A 16,819-nucleotide genomic window follows, 5' to 3' on the forward strand; every position below is an offset into this window, starting at 1 on the left:
CTGTTGGGTGGCGCGAGACGACCCGGGAAGCTGGAGTACGCTGTCGGCTAGCGAGTGGCTGTAGTCAGGCGCCACAGCAGAGCCTGGGCGGCGGCGCGTCCTGCCCACCCGAGGGCGGCTCTGGCTGAGGGCGGAGGGCCCGGGGCAGCGGCTGAGGAGGGACGGCGGCGGCGGGAACCGCTGCCCCTGGAAGACTCGACCGAGATGCTGGCGGAAAACCTTGTGGAGGAGTTCGAGCTGAAGGATGACGAACCGTGGTACGACCACCGGGACCTCCAGCAAGGTGAGGGCGAGGTCGCCGCGGGCGGGCGGGCGGTGGCCGGGCCGGAGACGCTGGCATCGCGGCGCGGAGGGGTGGGGAGGCTCGCGACGTCTCCTCGGGGCTGGAAACGGTGACAGAGTTGCTCAGGTGCAGGGAAGGTTCGCGCTCACCTTTCAGGCAACCGGCGGTTGCCGCCCATCCAGCGCGGTAGGACGCCTCTGCGCGGGCCCGTGCCGGGCTTTTTGCGCAGTAATAATAATAATCACTAATGCGTGCTGAGTGCCCTCTGGGCGCCACGCACTGTTTGAAAGCGCTTTCCGAGGATTAATTCATTTAATCCTCACAGCAGTCCTTTGAGACAGAAAGGGTTGAAAAAGACGTGTCACATGGCTCGTCCAGGCTCCTTACCCCGCTGTTTCTGTCCAGGGATACTGATTACGGCCGGTACTGAATGTCAGCTGCTAGTTAGTGGTGGGACTATGGTGTGGCGAGAACAGTATTCTGCAGACTGGCTGTCGTTTATTTCACACTACAACTCTACGAGAGTAACTTTTGTTATTCCCATTTTCTCAATGAGGAGAACGGAGGCCGAAACGCTTACCTGACTTGCCTAAAGTAATGCGGGAGCCAGGAATTTTGAGCTCATGTAGGCAGAATAGACACTGTCCAAACCTTATCTTTTTCTTACTACCCAGTTTACACGTCTTTTTTCTATTGGGTGTTAAACTTTTTGTTTTTGAATGTTTATACATAGCTCACCAGATACCAAATGAAAAGACTTGTTGGCAGGCACTTTTACTTCACCCACGTTTTGGATTTGCTCTTCATCTTTCAGTTAAAAACAGGCTCCTATTTTGGCCTGCCTTGGACTTCTTGCTGATGGTGCCTCCAGAGAGCAGTCTTAGAGCAGCGCTTATATTTGGAGGCACTGCCCCTTCTTTGGCATATTGCTGCTGTTGTTGTTAGCTGCCATCGAGTCGTTTCCGACTCATAGCGACCCCATGCCCAGCAGAACAAAACACTGCCGGATCCGTGCCAGCTCCACGATCCCTGCTATACTTGAGCCCATCATTGCAGCCACCGTGTTGATCCATCTCGTTGAAGGCCTCCCCCTCTTTCATCCACCCTCCACCCTACCAAGCATGACATCCTTCTCCAAGGAATGGTCCCTTCTAACAACATGACCAAAGTAGGTGAGATGAAGTCTGGGCATTCTCGCTTCCAAGGAGCATTTTGGGTGCACTTCTTCCAGGACAGATCTGTTAGTTCTTTTAACAGTCCATGGTACTTTCAGCATTCTTCGCCAGCACCACAACTCAAAAGCATCAACTCTTCTTCGGTCTTCCTTATTCATTATCCAGCTCTCACATGCATATGAGGCAATTGGAAATATCATGGCTTGTATCAGGCACACCTTAGTCCTCAAGGAGACATCCTTGCTCCTCAGCACTTGAAACAGTTCCTTCGCAGTTGACTTTCCCAATGCTACACGTCACCTAATGTCCTGACTGCTGCTTCCCAGAGCCTTGTTCTTCGCCAATTCCTTCATTGCAGCTTTGACTTCCTCCTTCAGTACCATTGGTTCTAGATCATATTGGCATATTACTAGGGAGCTGTTATTGGGGGATGGGAAGGAAGGTTGGGCAATCTAATTCCACCGCCCAGAAACCCAAGGAGGGGTCTCTATGAGTCAGTCGGATCTGACTCGATGGCAGTGAGTTTGGTTTTTGGTTTGATTACTGGGAGAACACTCACTATTTGCCAGGGGTATGGGCAAATCTTAACATACATGCTCCCAACAATGCTATGGGGATTGAAGTAGACACATATAGGGAGTTAGGATTTCAATTCAAACTCCAGAGCAAACATTCTTAACCCCTATGGGGCAATCTACTTCTGTAGGATACCATCTTGGAAACCCGAGGAGGGGTCGCTATGAGTCGAGTCCAGCTTGATGGCACTTAACAACAACAACATACCTAGTACAGCAAAATGAAACACTGTCTAGTCCTGCACCATCCTTACAGTCATTGCTATGTTTGAGCCCATTGTTGCAGCTGTTGTGTCAGTCCATCTTGTTGGTGCTCCTCTTTTTTGCTGAGCCTCTACTTTCCGAAGCAGTCTTTCTCTGGGGACTGGTCCCTCCTGATAACATGTCCAAAGTACCTGAGATGAAATCTCGCCATCCTCACTTCTAAGAAGCATTCTGACTGTATTTCTTCCAGGACAGATTTGTTCATTCTTCTGGCAGCCCATGGTGCATTCAGTGTTCTTTGCCACCACCATAATTCAAAGGCATTAGTTCTTCTTTGGTCTTTCTTATTCATTGCCCAGCTTTCACAAGCATATGAGGTGATTGAAAATACCATGGCTTGGGTCAGGTGTAACTTAGACCTCAAAGTGACATCTTTGCTTTTTAAAGACTCTCATCTTTTTTTTTTTTTTTTTTAAGGACTCCAAAGAGATCTTTAAAGATTTGTCTCACATTTTAACAATCCTGTTTTCAGATTTCCCCATAAGGATTGATGGCCTACTTTGATACTTTCTGCAGGATTAATGAGACAACCACGGTGCAATTAATTGCAGCATTGCCCTACAGTAAATTAGCAGTTTGTATAATCAAAGATAAATGCTTTTGTTTCCTGTATTTAAGAAACATAAATCTGTAAGGCAGAGAGGGCAAGGACAAGGTATGCTCATTTTTAAATCCCTGGCATCTAGCATAATACTTGACCCACAATAGAAGCTTGATTGATATTTGTTGAACCAAAAATTGAAACACCCATACAGGATTACTGTTTCATTGTTCCCTTAGTCATCAGGTGCCTTAGTCCACACTGCCCTTTCCCTTATGGAGTAACCAGTTGTAATATTTTAGTCTCCCAAGGAGCAAAGGCAGCATATTGGGGTTACATGTGGAATTCTCTTGAAACCTCTTTGATCAAAATGAAGTCATTAAATCTTCAAGTTCAACACAACTTAAAGGACACAGTCCAAACCTCCTTAATACCAATTTGGTTTGGAATTTGTTCTATGCTTTCCTAAGGGCTTTTACATTCATTATCATAGTGTACTTTGACATAACCCTGTGAAGTATGTGGGAAATAGAAAATATGAAATTCTAACAATCATAATTTGTGAACATGGGCTGTAAAAGAATGAAGCCTACAGTGTGGAAAAAAAGGGTATCTTTGTCCCAGTTTTGCTAAGTTATATGTTAAAGAACTTCTAAAAGGGTTTGAAAAGTTGTTCATTTCACAAAAAATTATTATCTACTTTGTGCCAGGCACTTAACTAGGCACTGTAGCTGCAGTTGTGAACAGGATAGGCAGGATTCCTACTCTCTTGGAGTCACTAGGGAAGTCTGGATGCCGCTGCCTATGGTATGCTCTCACTATGATGCCTGGCATTTTTTCCAAAAAAGGAAAAACCAAACCCACTGTCATCAAGTCAGTTCCGACTCATGGCAACCTTATAAGACAGATTAGAAATGCCCCAGAGGGTCACCAGGGCTGAAAATCTTTATGGAAGTGGACTGCCTCATCTTTCTCCCTTGGAGCAGCTGGTGGATTTGAACCGCTGACCTTTTGGTTAGCAGCCAAATGCTTTAACCACTGTGCCACCAGAGTTCTATGCCTGGCACATGTTGTTGTTGTTGTTATGTGCCGTCGAGTCAAACCCGACTCATAGCGACCCCTCCTTGGGTTTCCAAGGCAGTATCACTACAGAAGTAGGATTGCCCAACCTTCCTTCCGAGGAGTGGCTGGTGGGTTTGAACCGCTAGCCATCTGGTTAACAGGCAAGTGTCTTAGCCACTATGCTACCAGAGCTCCCATGCCTGGCACATAGTAAACTCTTAATAGATATTTGCTGCTGGGTAAAATTTGTGAGCAGATCTGTACTATTAAACAGACTGATTAATGATTAAGCTGATCTAGTGGGATTTTGTAGGAGCTCTGGTAGCATAGTGCCTAAGGCACTTGACTGCTCACCAGAAGGCTGGCGGTTCAAACCCACCAGCCACTCCTCGGAAGGAAGGTTGGGCAATCCTACTTTTGTAGTGATACTGCCTTGGAAACCCAAGGAGGGGTCGCTATGAGTCGGGGCCGACTCGACGGCAAACAACAACAACAGTGGGATTTTAAGGAGCTTTGGTGGTATAGTGCCTAAGGCTTTTGACTACTAACCAGAAGGTTGGCAGTTCAAACCCACCAGCAGCTCTGCAGAAGGAAGATTGGGGCAATCTACTTCCATAAAGATTTACCACCTCGGAAATCCAGTGGGGATTGCTATGAGTTGGAATTGACTTGATGGCAGTGAGTTTGGTTTTTTGGTTTTAGTGGGATTTTAAGAAGCTCTGGTCGTGTAGAGTGGTTAAGGCATTTGGCTGCTAACCAAAAGGTCGATGGTTTGAACCCACCAGCCACTCCTCAGAAGAAAGGTGAGGCAGTCTGCTTCCGTAAAGATTTACAGCCTTGGAAATCCAATGGGGGTTTGCTATGAGTCAGAATCAACTCGATGGCAGTGAGTTTGATTTGGTTTTTTGGAGTGAGATTTTAATCATGTTCACCTAACATCCTCACTGTCAGCTTTTCTGAGTGGGGCTTGTTTGGAGAGAGCTGCTTAAAACAGCGGTTTAAAATCTTGTTCTCAAAGTCAGAACTATGAAAGAAGTTTTTCCTTTAACAATATAAGCCATTATTTAAGTAGATAGAAGCTTTGTATCAAAGTTTGCTGGGACATTCTTTCCTGAATTTAAATTGCTGGCAAATCCTAACCTCAGCAGACTCTGGCCTACTATTCATACCTTGTTAGAAACATGTTGTGCACAGGCAGGAGAAAAGCCTTTGCTGTTATAAAACACTTTGATGAGGAGACTGGCTTTTGTCAGAGGCTAAGTTGGCGCTGTAAGAACGCTGACAATAATCTCTGTGGCTAAGAGCTTTTCTAGGGCAGCAGGAGCTTTCTCTGCAGGTAAACGATGGTGCTGGTTTTGAAATGCGCCACTGAGAACAAGGTAGAAAGACTTCAGAGACTGGATTTCCTTTTAGACCAGCTGTTGTTATAATTGTCGTTTGGTGAGCTGTGCAAGCTTATAATAAGGATTCAGATTTCCACGGTATGGATCAGCAAAGAAAGCTTAACTTAAAGGAATCCCTAAGATTTCTGTTTTCTTTCTAAGATGAGTACGTCTTCCTTGTGTGCAGTTCTCTGCTCAATCAGTGCTTGGTGGGTCATTAAAATGCACATCATTTTTCTTGATGTTTATGTTCAGTTTTTTGTTTCTTTTCCAATTATAGTAACGTTGGCAACAAGAGTTACACAGAAGCGTCACTAAATGACGCATTTGGCTTTGTAATAGGAAAAGCTTTCAGTCTTAGTATTACTGACTGTTACTGACTACAGCTAATGTGAAAATATTTTGTCCTTATATTTTGAAGATATTGAAGTGAAATAAAGAAAATATAATAGTAGTGGGCTCTAAAGATTTCATAATTCTGGGAGGAAGATCCTTTAAAAAAATCACTCCTTACGCTAGTGCTAGTTTTTTGCCTAAGGCATAAATGAGAATCAAATATCTACTAACAGTCTTAACCCTGTTAAAATACTATCACTCATCAGTGAAAAAGGGTCTTGATGAATATTAAACATATGAAAATATTGATAGATTGCAATTCCCAAACCTGTAGTTAATCTGGTATATTTCTCAGTGGCTGCAGCAGCCAGTTCTATAGCATTTAGAAAAGACAACCTCTTAATGAAAATCCTTGTTGGAAAATAGAGATAAACAGGTGTGCAAGGCTTCAAAACGATATTGTTTCCTCTTCTTTGTTGCCTTAATTAAAAATATAAATAAATGACATTCAATATTCTCCCATTTCTCCTACTAATTATTTAGAAAACCTTGTTGGGCTTATTGCCAGCTTTTGGCTCCTTTTGGTTATGGAAGCCAGATGCTACACAACAGGAAAGAGCTTTTTTTTTTTTTTAAAGTCCTAAAAAAAGATCCTAGACTTTAAACTAACAGATGAAGTAATATCCTATTATACAGTGTGACTTCACAGGCAGTTTCTTGTAGTTGAGACTTATCTTGCTAAAATTCTATCCTAAACATCTTATAAAATATTTAGGAGACTGTGAGACTTCAAGTTACTGAGCCAGGTTGGGGCTTTGTTCAACTGAAAATAAGGACTAGGAGGAGGACAAGCCTCAAGTTCGTTTTTGTTCGTTATTTGCCAGAAGAGGGCATTTCTTTCTGCAGGAGCAGAAAAGATGCTCCTGGCTGCATATTAAGTGGGCTATTAAGTTTCATAACTGAATGGAAGCAGTTGATGGTCTCACCAAAAACAAACCAAACCCATGCCATTGAGTTGATTCTGACTCAATGACCCTACAAGACAGAGTAGAGTTGCCCCATGGGGTTTCCAAGGCTATAAATCCTTAAAAAGCAGGCTGCCACATCTTTTTCCTGAGGAGCATCTGGTGGGTTCAGACCTCCAACCTGTTGGTTAGCAGCCAAATGTTTTAAGCACAGTGCCATCAGAGCTCCTTGATGGTCTCAAGTTAGTCTTAATTCTGGAAGAGGTTTCCGCTCAGGTTTTGATTACTAGTTAAGAACATCTTTGGTGAGTTTCTGGCCCTCCCCAGTGAGGAATTACCATATTAAACAAGCCAGAGGGGAGATTTAAGTAATGTGGAATGTTTATGCTTTGCCTTTAATAGTGTGGTAGTTTCTCTATGGATCAATGTATACACGTTACATACCTTATGAGTACAGAGTAATTATTTCTGGAACATCTTCAGCCATACAGAGTTCCTTCTTCATTTGGTGAAATCAGGATACTAACTTGCCTGGAGGTATATGTGTACTTCGAATGCCAGAGCTGGCAATACAAATCCCGGTTTTTTTTTTTTTTTTTTTTTTTTTTGGTGATATATAGATAGATAGATAGATAGATAGATATTTGTGATATTTACAGAGCAAATTCACTTTCCATACAGTAGTTGACAAACACATTATCTCATGACATTGACCACAATTTACCCCAGTGCAACAGCTCCCCTCCCATTTCCTCACGATAGTTACCTCTTCCCTGTATCCATCCCTCCATGCACTCCTACCCCCTGAACTGTCTAAACAGACCTTCTTTCTCCCATGATTGTTCTCTCCAAGGAGTGTAGCTCCCTCAGGTACATGTTCATCTCTTATGCCTGTCTTTTGTTTGGCTGGAAGCCACAGGTGTGGGTTTAATACCAGACCTGAAGGGCAGCTAGGGACCATAGTCTTAGGAGTTCCACCAGGCTCTATCAGACCAGCAAAGCTAGTCCCCCTTTTTGTTCCAAATGATTTTGAGTTTTGTCCCACATTGTTCTCCCAGATCCCAGTCGCTACTCACCAAAATAGGTGGTGGAACAATGTTTTGTGCAGTATGTTATGCCAGTTGAGCTTGATGTCCTCTGTGACTATGGTCCTGAGCCCACAGGTTCAACTACTTGATCCTTCTGAAATCCTGGTATCTTTACTCTAGTTTCTCATTGCCATCTACGAAAACAAACAGAACAGATTAAGTACCTCAGCTAGGGAACTTTGGACTATTGACCTTAAACAAAGAAGTGTGGACATCCCTTTTGATAGACTTAAAACTGTGTAGCTATGGATCATTCCATAGAGAATCATGATGAGACTTTGAATCTGATGACTGGATAGTTTCTGTCTTGCCTGTGACTCACCATGTAGCTTTTTGGTCAGGTCTTACCTGGAAAACTGGGCTAAATACCTTGTAAAGATACAAAGATTCAAAACCTTGTTGGTGTTCAGTTGATTTTGTCAGGTCACAGAACATGCCAAGTTTTTTGGTGTCACAGAGCCTTTGCCTAGCTTTTCACGTGGTATTACTGAAGTGTCCTCAGTCAGGTCTTCTTTGACCACCCTTTCTAAAGTGGGCCCTCTTTTCATTGTCAACAAATCCAGTTACACTTTTGTTTTTGGTTTCCTTTTTTCTCTCATTCTCCACAACCAGTTACTCAACAAATCCTTTTAACTCTACTTTGAAAACAGAATCCCACACCTTTTCTCTGTCTCTTTCTCTTTGGTCCAAGCCACCATCACCTCTCATCTAGTTTATTGCAGTGTCTTCCTAACTAATCACCCTGCTTCCATGTTACAACAGGCCAGAGAAGAGATTTAAGTAATGTGTAATGTTTATGCTTTGCCTTTAATAGTGTGGTAGTTTCTCTGTGGGTCTATGTATACACATTACATACCTTATGAGTACAAAGTAATTATTTCTGGAACATCTTCAGCCATACAGAATTCCTTTTTCGTTTCATTAAATCAGGATACTAACTTGCCTTGTCTCTTGTCTGTTTCAGTCTGTTTAGCCAGAGCAATGGTGTCAAAAGCCTGTGCTGGATTCTATCTCAGTAAAAGCCAAAAGCTGGACCCCCATAGGTTCTCTGACTTGTCTCCTGCTCCCTCCCTCCCTTGCTCCAGCCACACTGTGCTCCTTGTTAGTTTCTGTCCAGCATCCTCCATTGAGTCTTTGCACCTGTGTTGCCTCTGCCTGAAATGCTATTCTTTAGGTACTCTGGGCCACTAAGTCAATTTTTTTACCCTTGTCACATGTTCTCAGATTTCAGCTTCCCATAGCCACACTCTTCTGCCCCGCTTCCTTACTTTATTTTTTCTCTTTAGTTCTTGTTGCTGGGATAACTACATACTGTATTGTTCATGCTATCTCCTCTACTAGAATATAAGCTCCTTGAGGGCAGAGAATTGTTCTTATTTATGTTGTTCATTATATCCCCAGTGCTTAGAACAGTGTCTGGTATTGTCAGATATACACGTGTATGGTGCTCATCATGATTTGTAAGCTTATTTACTTATTTGCTGTCTGGTTCCCAATTAATCTGGAGATGGCAGGAGAACAGGGACCTCATCTGTTGTTTTCATCATTGCATAGCTAGTGGTTGCCGTAGTCCTAACAAGAAATCATTTATTTGTGAATCAGTGAATACTGATAATACTTTGCCTTTATATCACAGTTTAGTTTCTAAAGTACTTCCTTGTATTATTTTGTATGATTTTTTTATGTGATTTTATATGATTTTCACAATCTTTTTTTGTGTGTGTGTGTGTGATTTGGGTGAAAGTTTACAGAGCAAATTCATTTCCCATACAGCAGTTCACACACACGTTGTCTCATGACATTGACTACAATTTACCCCAGTGCAACAGCTCCCCTCCCACTTCCTCCTGATAGTTACCCCTTCCCTGTGTCCATCCCTCCATGCACTCCTGCCCCCTGAACTGTCTCCCTGTGCATAAACAGCCTCTCTTTCTCCCATGATTATTCTCTCCAAGGAGTGTATCTACCTCAGGTACACGTTCAACTCATATGCCTGTCTTTTGTTTGGCTGGAAGCCACAGATGTGGGTTCAATTCTGATTTTCACAATCTTATTCTGATAATCTTCTCTCTAGGCAAGAATATTAATGGTTGTTAGGTACCGTCAAGTTGGCTCAAACTCATAACAACCATTTGTACAGCAGAAGGAAACAATGATCATGTGTCATCCTCACAATCCTCCTTATACTTGAGCCCATCATGGCAGCCATTGTGTCAACCCATTTTATTGAGGGTCTTCCCTTTTTTTCTTGACTCTCTACTTTACCAAGCATGATGCCCTTCTCTAGGGAATGGTCCCTTCTGACAACATGACCAAAGTGAGACAAAGTCTGGCTATTTTCGCTTCCAAGGAGCATTCCATTTGCACTTCTTCCAGGACAGATTTGTTTGTTTTACTAGCAGTCCATGGTCAGTCAGTATTCTTCTCCAGCACTGTAATTCAAAGGCATCAGCTCTTCTTTGGTCTTCCTTATTCATAGTAAATGGTAGTCAGAACTGGACCTCCAATGTTCTTACTCATTGCATGTCCCTCTATATCAGAGCACCTCTCTGAGAAATTTGCTATGCAGATTATTATTTCAATTACCTATGTTAGGATTCTACCCATCTGTCAGTTTGTCATACAGTGACTTACATGTGGCTGTGGTACTGGAAGCTATGCCACCATCATTTCAAATACCAGCAGGGTCACCCATGATGGACAGGTGTCAGTGGAGCTTCCCAACTAAGACAGACTAGGAAGAAAGACCTGGTGATGTACTTATGCAAATCAGTCAGTGAAAACCCTGTGGATCACAATAGAATGTTGTCTGATACAGTGCTGGAAGACGAGCCCCTGGTTGGAAGACTCGCAGAACCCACAGTGGACTTGAGAATACCAACAATCATGAAGATGCCACAGGATTGGGCAGTGTTTTGTTCCATTGTGCAGGGGTTGCCTTGAGTCGGAGCTGATTGGGTGGCAACTAACAACAGCAATGTTAGACCTAGTGTACTTTTTGTGTATTATTATAAAATTCTCATTTCTGAGACTGTGTATTATATGAACAAACCCTGTCTTTTATATATCTGTTTCTCAGAAGAGAAAGAAATGAAGTTTAAAATAGATATGCTTTTCTGTTAAAGCAAAGTATGAGCTACTTAGTTACTTCAGAAACTGTATTACTGCTTTGCTTATCTTAGAGAAGGGCATGATGAGAAGTAGAAAGCATGAGAGAGACTTGCACTATTATTATTGATGTATTTTTGCTTTTCTCAACTTAGTGATTTTTTAGTTTCCTTAGGAGACAGGATCTGTAATAACGCTTTGCTTTGACAGTTGCTGACCAGTAAAACCAGTTGCCGTCAAGTCTATTAAAAGGTCTCCTGGGCTTTGGCTCAAGGGTCCATCTGAAAAAGGAGGAGTTATTTTGAGGTGGGAAGGGGCTGATTGCTGTCTCAATTCGTTTGGCTTTTTTAGACATCTAAAAAAAGTGTACTGTAAGGATATGACTAAGACCCTTCCATTAATAGAATAATCATGATCTTAGAAGAGTCTCTGGTTGGTACAAACAAATGCTCAACTACTAACTGAAAGGTTGGTGGCTCGAGTCTACCCAGAGGCACCTTGGAAGAAAGGCCTGACAATCTACTTCTGACCTTCCAAAAAATAGCTGTTCACACTCTAAGGAGCACAGGTCTACTCTGACATACGTGGGGTCACCATAAGTCGGAGTCGACTCCACAGCAACTGGTTTATGATCTTGGCAGTCATGATGCTGAATGATAATTCTGAACTAATGAGTACAACTCCATAAAGCAGGTTACTATTCTTCAAATCTTAAAAGTAAGGGTACACATACCTGTGGCTTCCAGCCAAACAAAAGACAGGCATAGGAGTTGAACATTTACCTGAGGTAGATACACTCCTTAGAGAGAACAATCATGGGAGAAAGAAGGGCTGCTTATGCACAGGGAGACAGCTCAGGGAGCAGGAGTGCATGGAGGGATGGACACAGGGAAGAGGTAGTTATCTAGAGGGAGTAGGAGGGGAGATGTTACATTGTGGTAAATTGTGGTCAATTCATGGGACAAAGTGTATGTGAACTGCTGTATGGAAAGTGTATTTGCTCGGTAAATTTTCACCCAAATCACTATTAAAAAAAAAAAAAAGTAAGGGTACATAAGAGAGTAGTTTATCTGGTAGAAGCCCCCAGTTCAAATGAATTTTAAGTAGAACTCATGTTTTCTTCTGTGCCATTCTACCTCCCATTGTAATCTAATTTAAACTATTTGCTGAGTCTTGGTTTGTTCATATTTTAAGGGATGGATTATATAAAAAGTTGAAATGAGAATGTTGCACTATTCTAAGATTCGGTTGTTGTGCCAGATCTCCAACTTGCTGCTGAGCTTGGGAAGACGTTACTGGATCGGAACACGGAGTTGGAGGATTCTCTTCAGCAGATGTACACAACTAATCAGGAACAGTTACAGGAGATTGAGGTAATTAACACAGTTGAGGAGTTACACATTGAGGTGTGGCACATCACTGTTCTACCAATCACGTGCTGCTAAAATGAACACTTGCGACTAAAAATTGCAGTTAAAACCAACATTTAATTGCTAACACAGACCTTTTTGAGAATAAGAACCACTGGGAGGATGGGGACATTGATTTCTATTTTCTTAACACCTAAGTCTTCTATGAGGAGCTCTTGTGGCGTAGTGCCTAAGGCACTTGACTGCTAACCAGAAGGGGTCGCTGTGAGTCTGAGACGACTCGTTAAGAGATACAGAAAAGGAATGAAAGAGTAATACAATGAGCACCTGTGTACCCACCACCTAGCTAAAGAAACATAACTACCCACACTGTTAAGGCCCCCTATATACTCCTCATTGATAGCATCTCCCTCCCACTCCCGAGCAAATACCAGTCTTACCTAACTTTAAGTTTAGATAGAAAATTTAAAAATTAAAAAAAGAAAATCATAGTTCAGATTTCATAAAGTATTTAAATTCCTCTTGCCATTCAAAATATTATTCATAAAATCAGTGCTTCTTTCATTCTGCTGTGGTCTTAATTAATTGCATTTTGATGGATTTTTTTTCCTTAAAATACTGTTTTTGGTGGCCTAGTTTAATAAACTAAAATGAAAAATGTTAGATTAAGGTGTTAGAATGGAAGGTACTAACTCATAAATGATCCCATGCAGGCAGCCCAGTTATGTGAAGGCCAGTTGACTGGCATGATGATAATTGTGGGTGAATAAGAACATCCCTCTCCACACCAAAGCCTCCCCTAAAAAAACCTAAAAACATGACACTTAAGTTATAACTCCTTCCCCCTCAGATTGATTGACTGTAATAAGCATTCTATATATGTTTAGAAAAATGTAAAGCCATGAAATAGTTTGTTATGATCCATGCTGATCTCTGATTATATACTGAACCAGATGCTAGGAATTTAAAGAAGTAGAAGTTTTGCCTTCAAAGCAATCATATTACACAAATTTCAACTCTTGAACACAAATAAACCTGTCATCAAAACTAAGGCAGCTGTAATTACGACCCTTTTCTTCAGTAGGATTTATGAATACAGCCAATGATGTGAGTGAAATATACTTTGATACTTCTAAGAAAGCATACCATTTTCAGCATATTCTACATCAAAAAAGCTTAGAGTATCCTGTACTCTAAATTAAATTTAATGAATTTTAGAGTTTGCCAGTAATATAACAGTGCAAAAAAGCCAGGCAATTTTTTTTGTGTGTGATTCGAATGAAAGTTTACAGAGCAAATTCACCTTCCATACAACAGTTCACATACACCTTGTCTGATGACATTGACGATTTAACCCAATGCAATACTTCCCCTCTTACTTCCTCCTGATAGTTACCTCTTCCCTGTGTCCATCCTTTCATGCACTCCTGCCCCCTGAACTGTCTCCCTGGGCATAAACAGCCCTTCTTTCTCCCATGATTGTTCTCTCCAAGGGATGTATCTACCTCAGGTACATGTTCACCTCTTATGCCTGTCTTTTGTTTGGCTGGAAGCCACAGGTGTGGGTTCAGTTCCGGACCTGAAGGGTGGCTAGGGACCATAGTCTCAGTGGTTCTACTGGACTCTATCAGACTAGCAGACCTGGTCTCCCTTTTTTGTTTTATCCAAATGATTTTGAGTTTTGTTCCACATTGTTCTCCCTCTCTGTCCAGGATCTCCTACATAGATCCCTCTCTGAGTGGTTGACAGTGGTAGCCAGGCATCATCTAGTTCTTTTGCTCTCATAGTCATATAGGCTGAGGATTGCATGGTGTACCAGTCGTGAGGACTAATTATTTCCATGAATCTTTGGTTTTCTTCATTCTTCTTTGCTCTGGACCAGGAGAGACCCATCGTTGCATCTGGATGGCTACCTGCTAGCTTTTAAGATCCCAGTCACTACTTGCCAAAGTAGGAGGTGGAACAATGTTTTGTGTGGTATGTTATGTATGCCAATTGAGCTTGACGTCCCCTGTGACTATGGTCCTGAGCTCACAGGTTCAACTACTCGGTCCCTCTGGGAAGCTGCCTGTGACCAAGAAGTGACTAGAACCTTGTCCCTTGTCAGCTCTACTATACACCTGGGAGTTCTTACAGAACATACACATACACTTGGAGAACCATTGTCTGCCAACCCTATACATGGTCTTGGGTGCACTCCCTGTTGCATGGACATACCTAATAGTTCAGCTTGCCCACACATCTATCCACCCGTATACCTGTGTTTGCCTTCAGTGACAATGCAGTACTGTATGTGTGAAAAGGTTCATCCTTGTTGTCTATGCCTCCCATGTACCTCTCTATGTCTTCCTCTTCTTCAATGCTACCATGTTGATCACTCACATTTGGTACACTGCCCTTGTATTCACCCAAATCAGTACTTATGTCTACCTATCTAACAGTGTTCCCTACCCTACCCTCCTACCCCTGGTAACCAGCAAAGAAAATTTCCTTCCACATATAAGCCATTCCTTGACTTTTACAATAGCGGACTAATGCAATATTTGTGCTTCTGTGATTGATTTATTTTACTCAGCATAATGTCCTCCAAGTTCATCCACATTATGTGGTGATTTACAGATTCTATATTATTCTTTAGGGTTGCATAGTATTCCATTGTGTGTATGTACCACAGTTTGGTTGTCCATTCTTCAGTTGATAGACACCTAGATTGTTTGCAACTTTTTTCTATTGTAAATAGTGCTGCAATGAATATGAGTGTGCATGTGTCTGTTCTTGTCAAAAGGCAGGCATTTATAAATGTCAGACGTAGTCAAGGAACTCTTTCCTACTTGTTGCAGACTTTGTTTTTCAACGCACTGAAAATTTTTTTTTTTTTTTTAATTTTTATTGTGATTTGGGTGAAAATTTACAGAGCAAATTCATCTTCCATGCAGCAGTTCATACACATTTTGTTTCATGACATTGACTGCAATTCCCCACAGTGTAACAGCTCTCTTTCTACTTCCTCCCTATAGTTACCTCTTCCCTGTGTCCTTCATTCCTGCCTCCTGAAATATCTGCCTGTGCAAATACTACCCTTCTGTTCTCCCATGATTGATCATTCTAAGGAGTGTAACTACCTGATGTAAATATTGACCCTGTATGCCTGTCTGTTGTTTGGCTGGAAGCCAAGGGAGTAAGTTCAATTCCAGACTTGAAGAGTAACTAGGGGCCATAGTCTTGGGGGTCTCACCAGCCTCTACCAGACCAGTAAACATGGTCTTTTTTCTTTTCTTTTTTTTTTTAAATGACACTGAGTTTTGTTCTACATTGTTTTTCCACTCTGTCCAGGATCTTCTGCACTGATCCATTTCTGAGTAGCTGACAGTGGTACCTGGGCACCATCTAGTTCTTCTGTTCTCATGGTCATGTAGGGTGAGGTTTGCATGGTCCACTAGTCCCTTGGACTAATTGTTTCCATGTGTCTTTGGTTTTCTTCATTCTTGCTCTGGATAAGAAGATGCTGTGTTGCATCTATCTAGATGCATTGTTGCATCTAGATGGCCACTTGTAAGCTTTTAAGACCCTGGTTGTTACTCACCAAAGTAGGATGTGGAACAATGTTTTTGTGTAGTATGCTGTGCCAATTGAGCTTGATGTCCCTTCTGACCATGATGCCAAGCTCACATACCCAACTACTCACTCCCTCAGGGTGGTTGGCTGTGGCCAAGAAGTTATCATAACTTTGTCCCTTATTAGCTCTGTTATATATTTGGATGTTTCTTACAGCACATACAAATATGTATGTAGAAATATCGTCTGACAACCTTATATATGGTCATGCATATATTCCCTTTTGCCTTAAGACCTATCTGATCATTCAGCCTGTCTACCCATCTATTTATCCATAGATTAATGTTTGTTATCTCTGATAACACAATATTGTATATGTCAAGGATTTCATCTTTGTTGTCTGTACCTCTTATGCACCTCTCTGTGTCTTCTTTTTCATTAGTGTTACTGTGCTGGTCATTTGCTTTTGGTATATTGCCTTTCCTTTCACCCATATCAATACTTGTCAAGAGAGACATAGTTTTAATACATTTTATTAATTTTTCCAGTGAAAATATCTATAAATTACTATGTTGGAACACTATCAAAATCATGCTCATTTTAGCATACCTTTCAAATGTAGATAAAAAAAATCTAAATGTTTGTGTATTTAGGAAGAATGATGCCTATTGGTTAGTTCAGGAGATTATTGACACAGTTTCTTTATGATTTAAATAAATTTATGTTTGAAATTATTCATATAAATATAGCCAGGAAGCATTTTCATGAATCTCTTATTTCCATAATAGAATATGTGGTCCACTGGTTCATAGATCTAAACCTACAGATTGGGAAAAAATATTTGGTAATAATATATCTGACAAGGGACTTATCTCTAGAATTTATAGAACACTCCAACACCTCAATAACAAAAAGACAAACAATCCAATTAAAAAATGGACAGAGGGTATGAAAAGAAACTTCGCCAAACAGGATGTTCAAGCAGCCAACAAACACATGAAAAGATATTCTCTATCATTAGCCATTGTCGTTGTTGTTGTTATGTGCCATGGAGTCAGACCCGACTCATAGCGAGTCCTCCTTGGGTTTCTGAGGCAGTATCACTACGGAAGTAG

The 16,819-nt window shown here is 41.6% G+C and overlaps 1 protein-coding gene across 1 annotated transcript in view; it reads left to right on the plus strand.

The window, feature by feature from the left end:
- The first annotated feature begins 204 nt into the window (after nucleotides 1-204).
- Nucleotides 205-16,819, plus strand: part of CDR2 (cerebellar degeneration related protein 2) — a 52,589-nt gene continuing 35,974 nt past the window's right edge. The window contains exons 1-2 of the mRNA XM_007953178.2: nucleotides 205-283; nucleotides 12,040-12,152. Coding sequence (XP_007951369.1) covers nucleotides 205-283; nucleotides 12,040-12,152 — 192 coding nt within the window. The remainder of the gene's footprint in view (nucleotides 284-12,039; nucleotides 12,153-16,819) is intronic.

Source organism: Orycteropus afer, unplaced genomic scaffold (genome assembly GCF_000298275.1).
Source record: "Orycteropus afer afer isolate SDZICR_OR568_19922 unplaced genomic scaffold, OryAfe1.0 scaffold00376, whole genome shotgun sequence".
NCBI classification, from domain to species: domain Eukaryota; kingdom Metazoa; phylum Chordata; class Mammalia; order Tubulidentata; family Orycteropodidae; genus Orycteropus; species Orycteropus afer.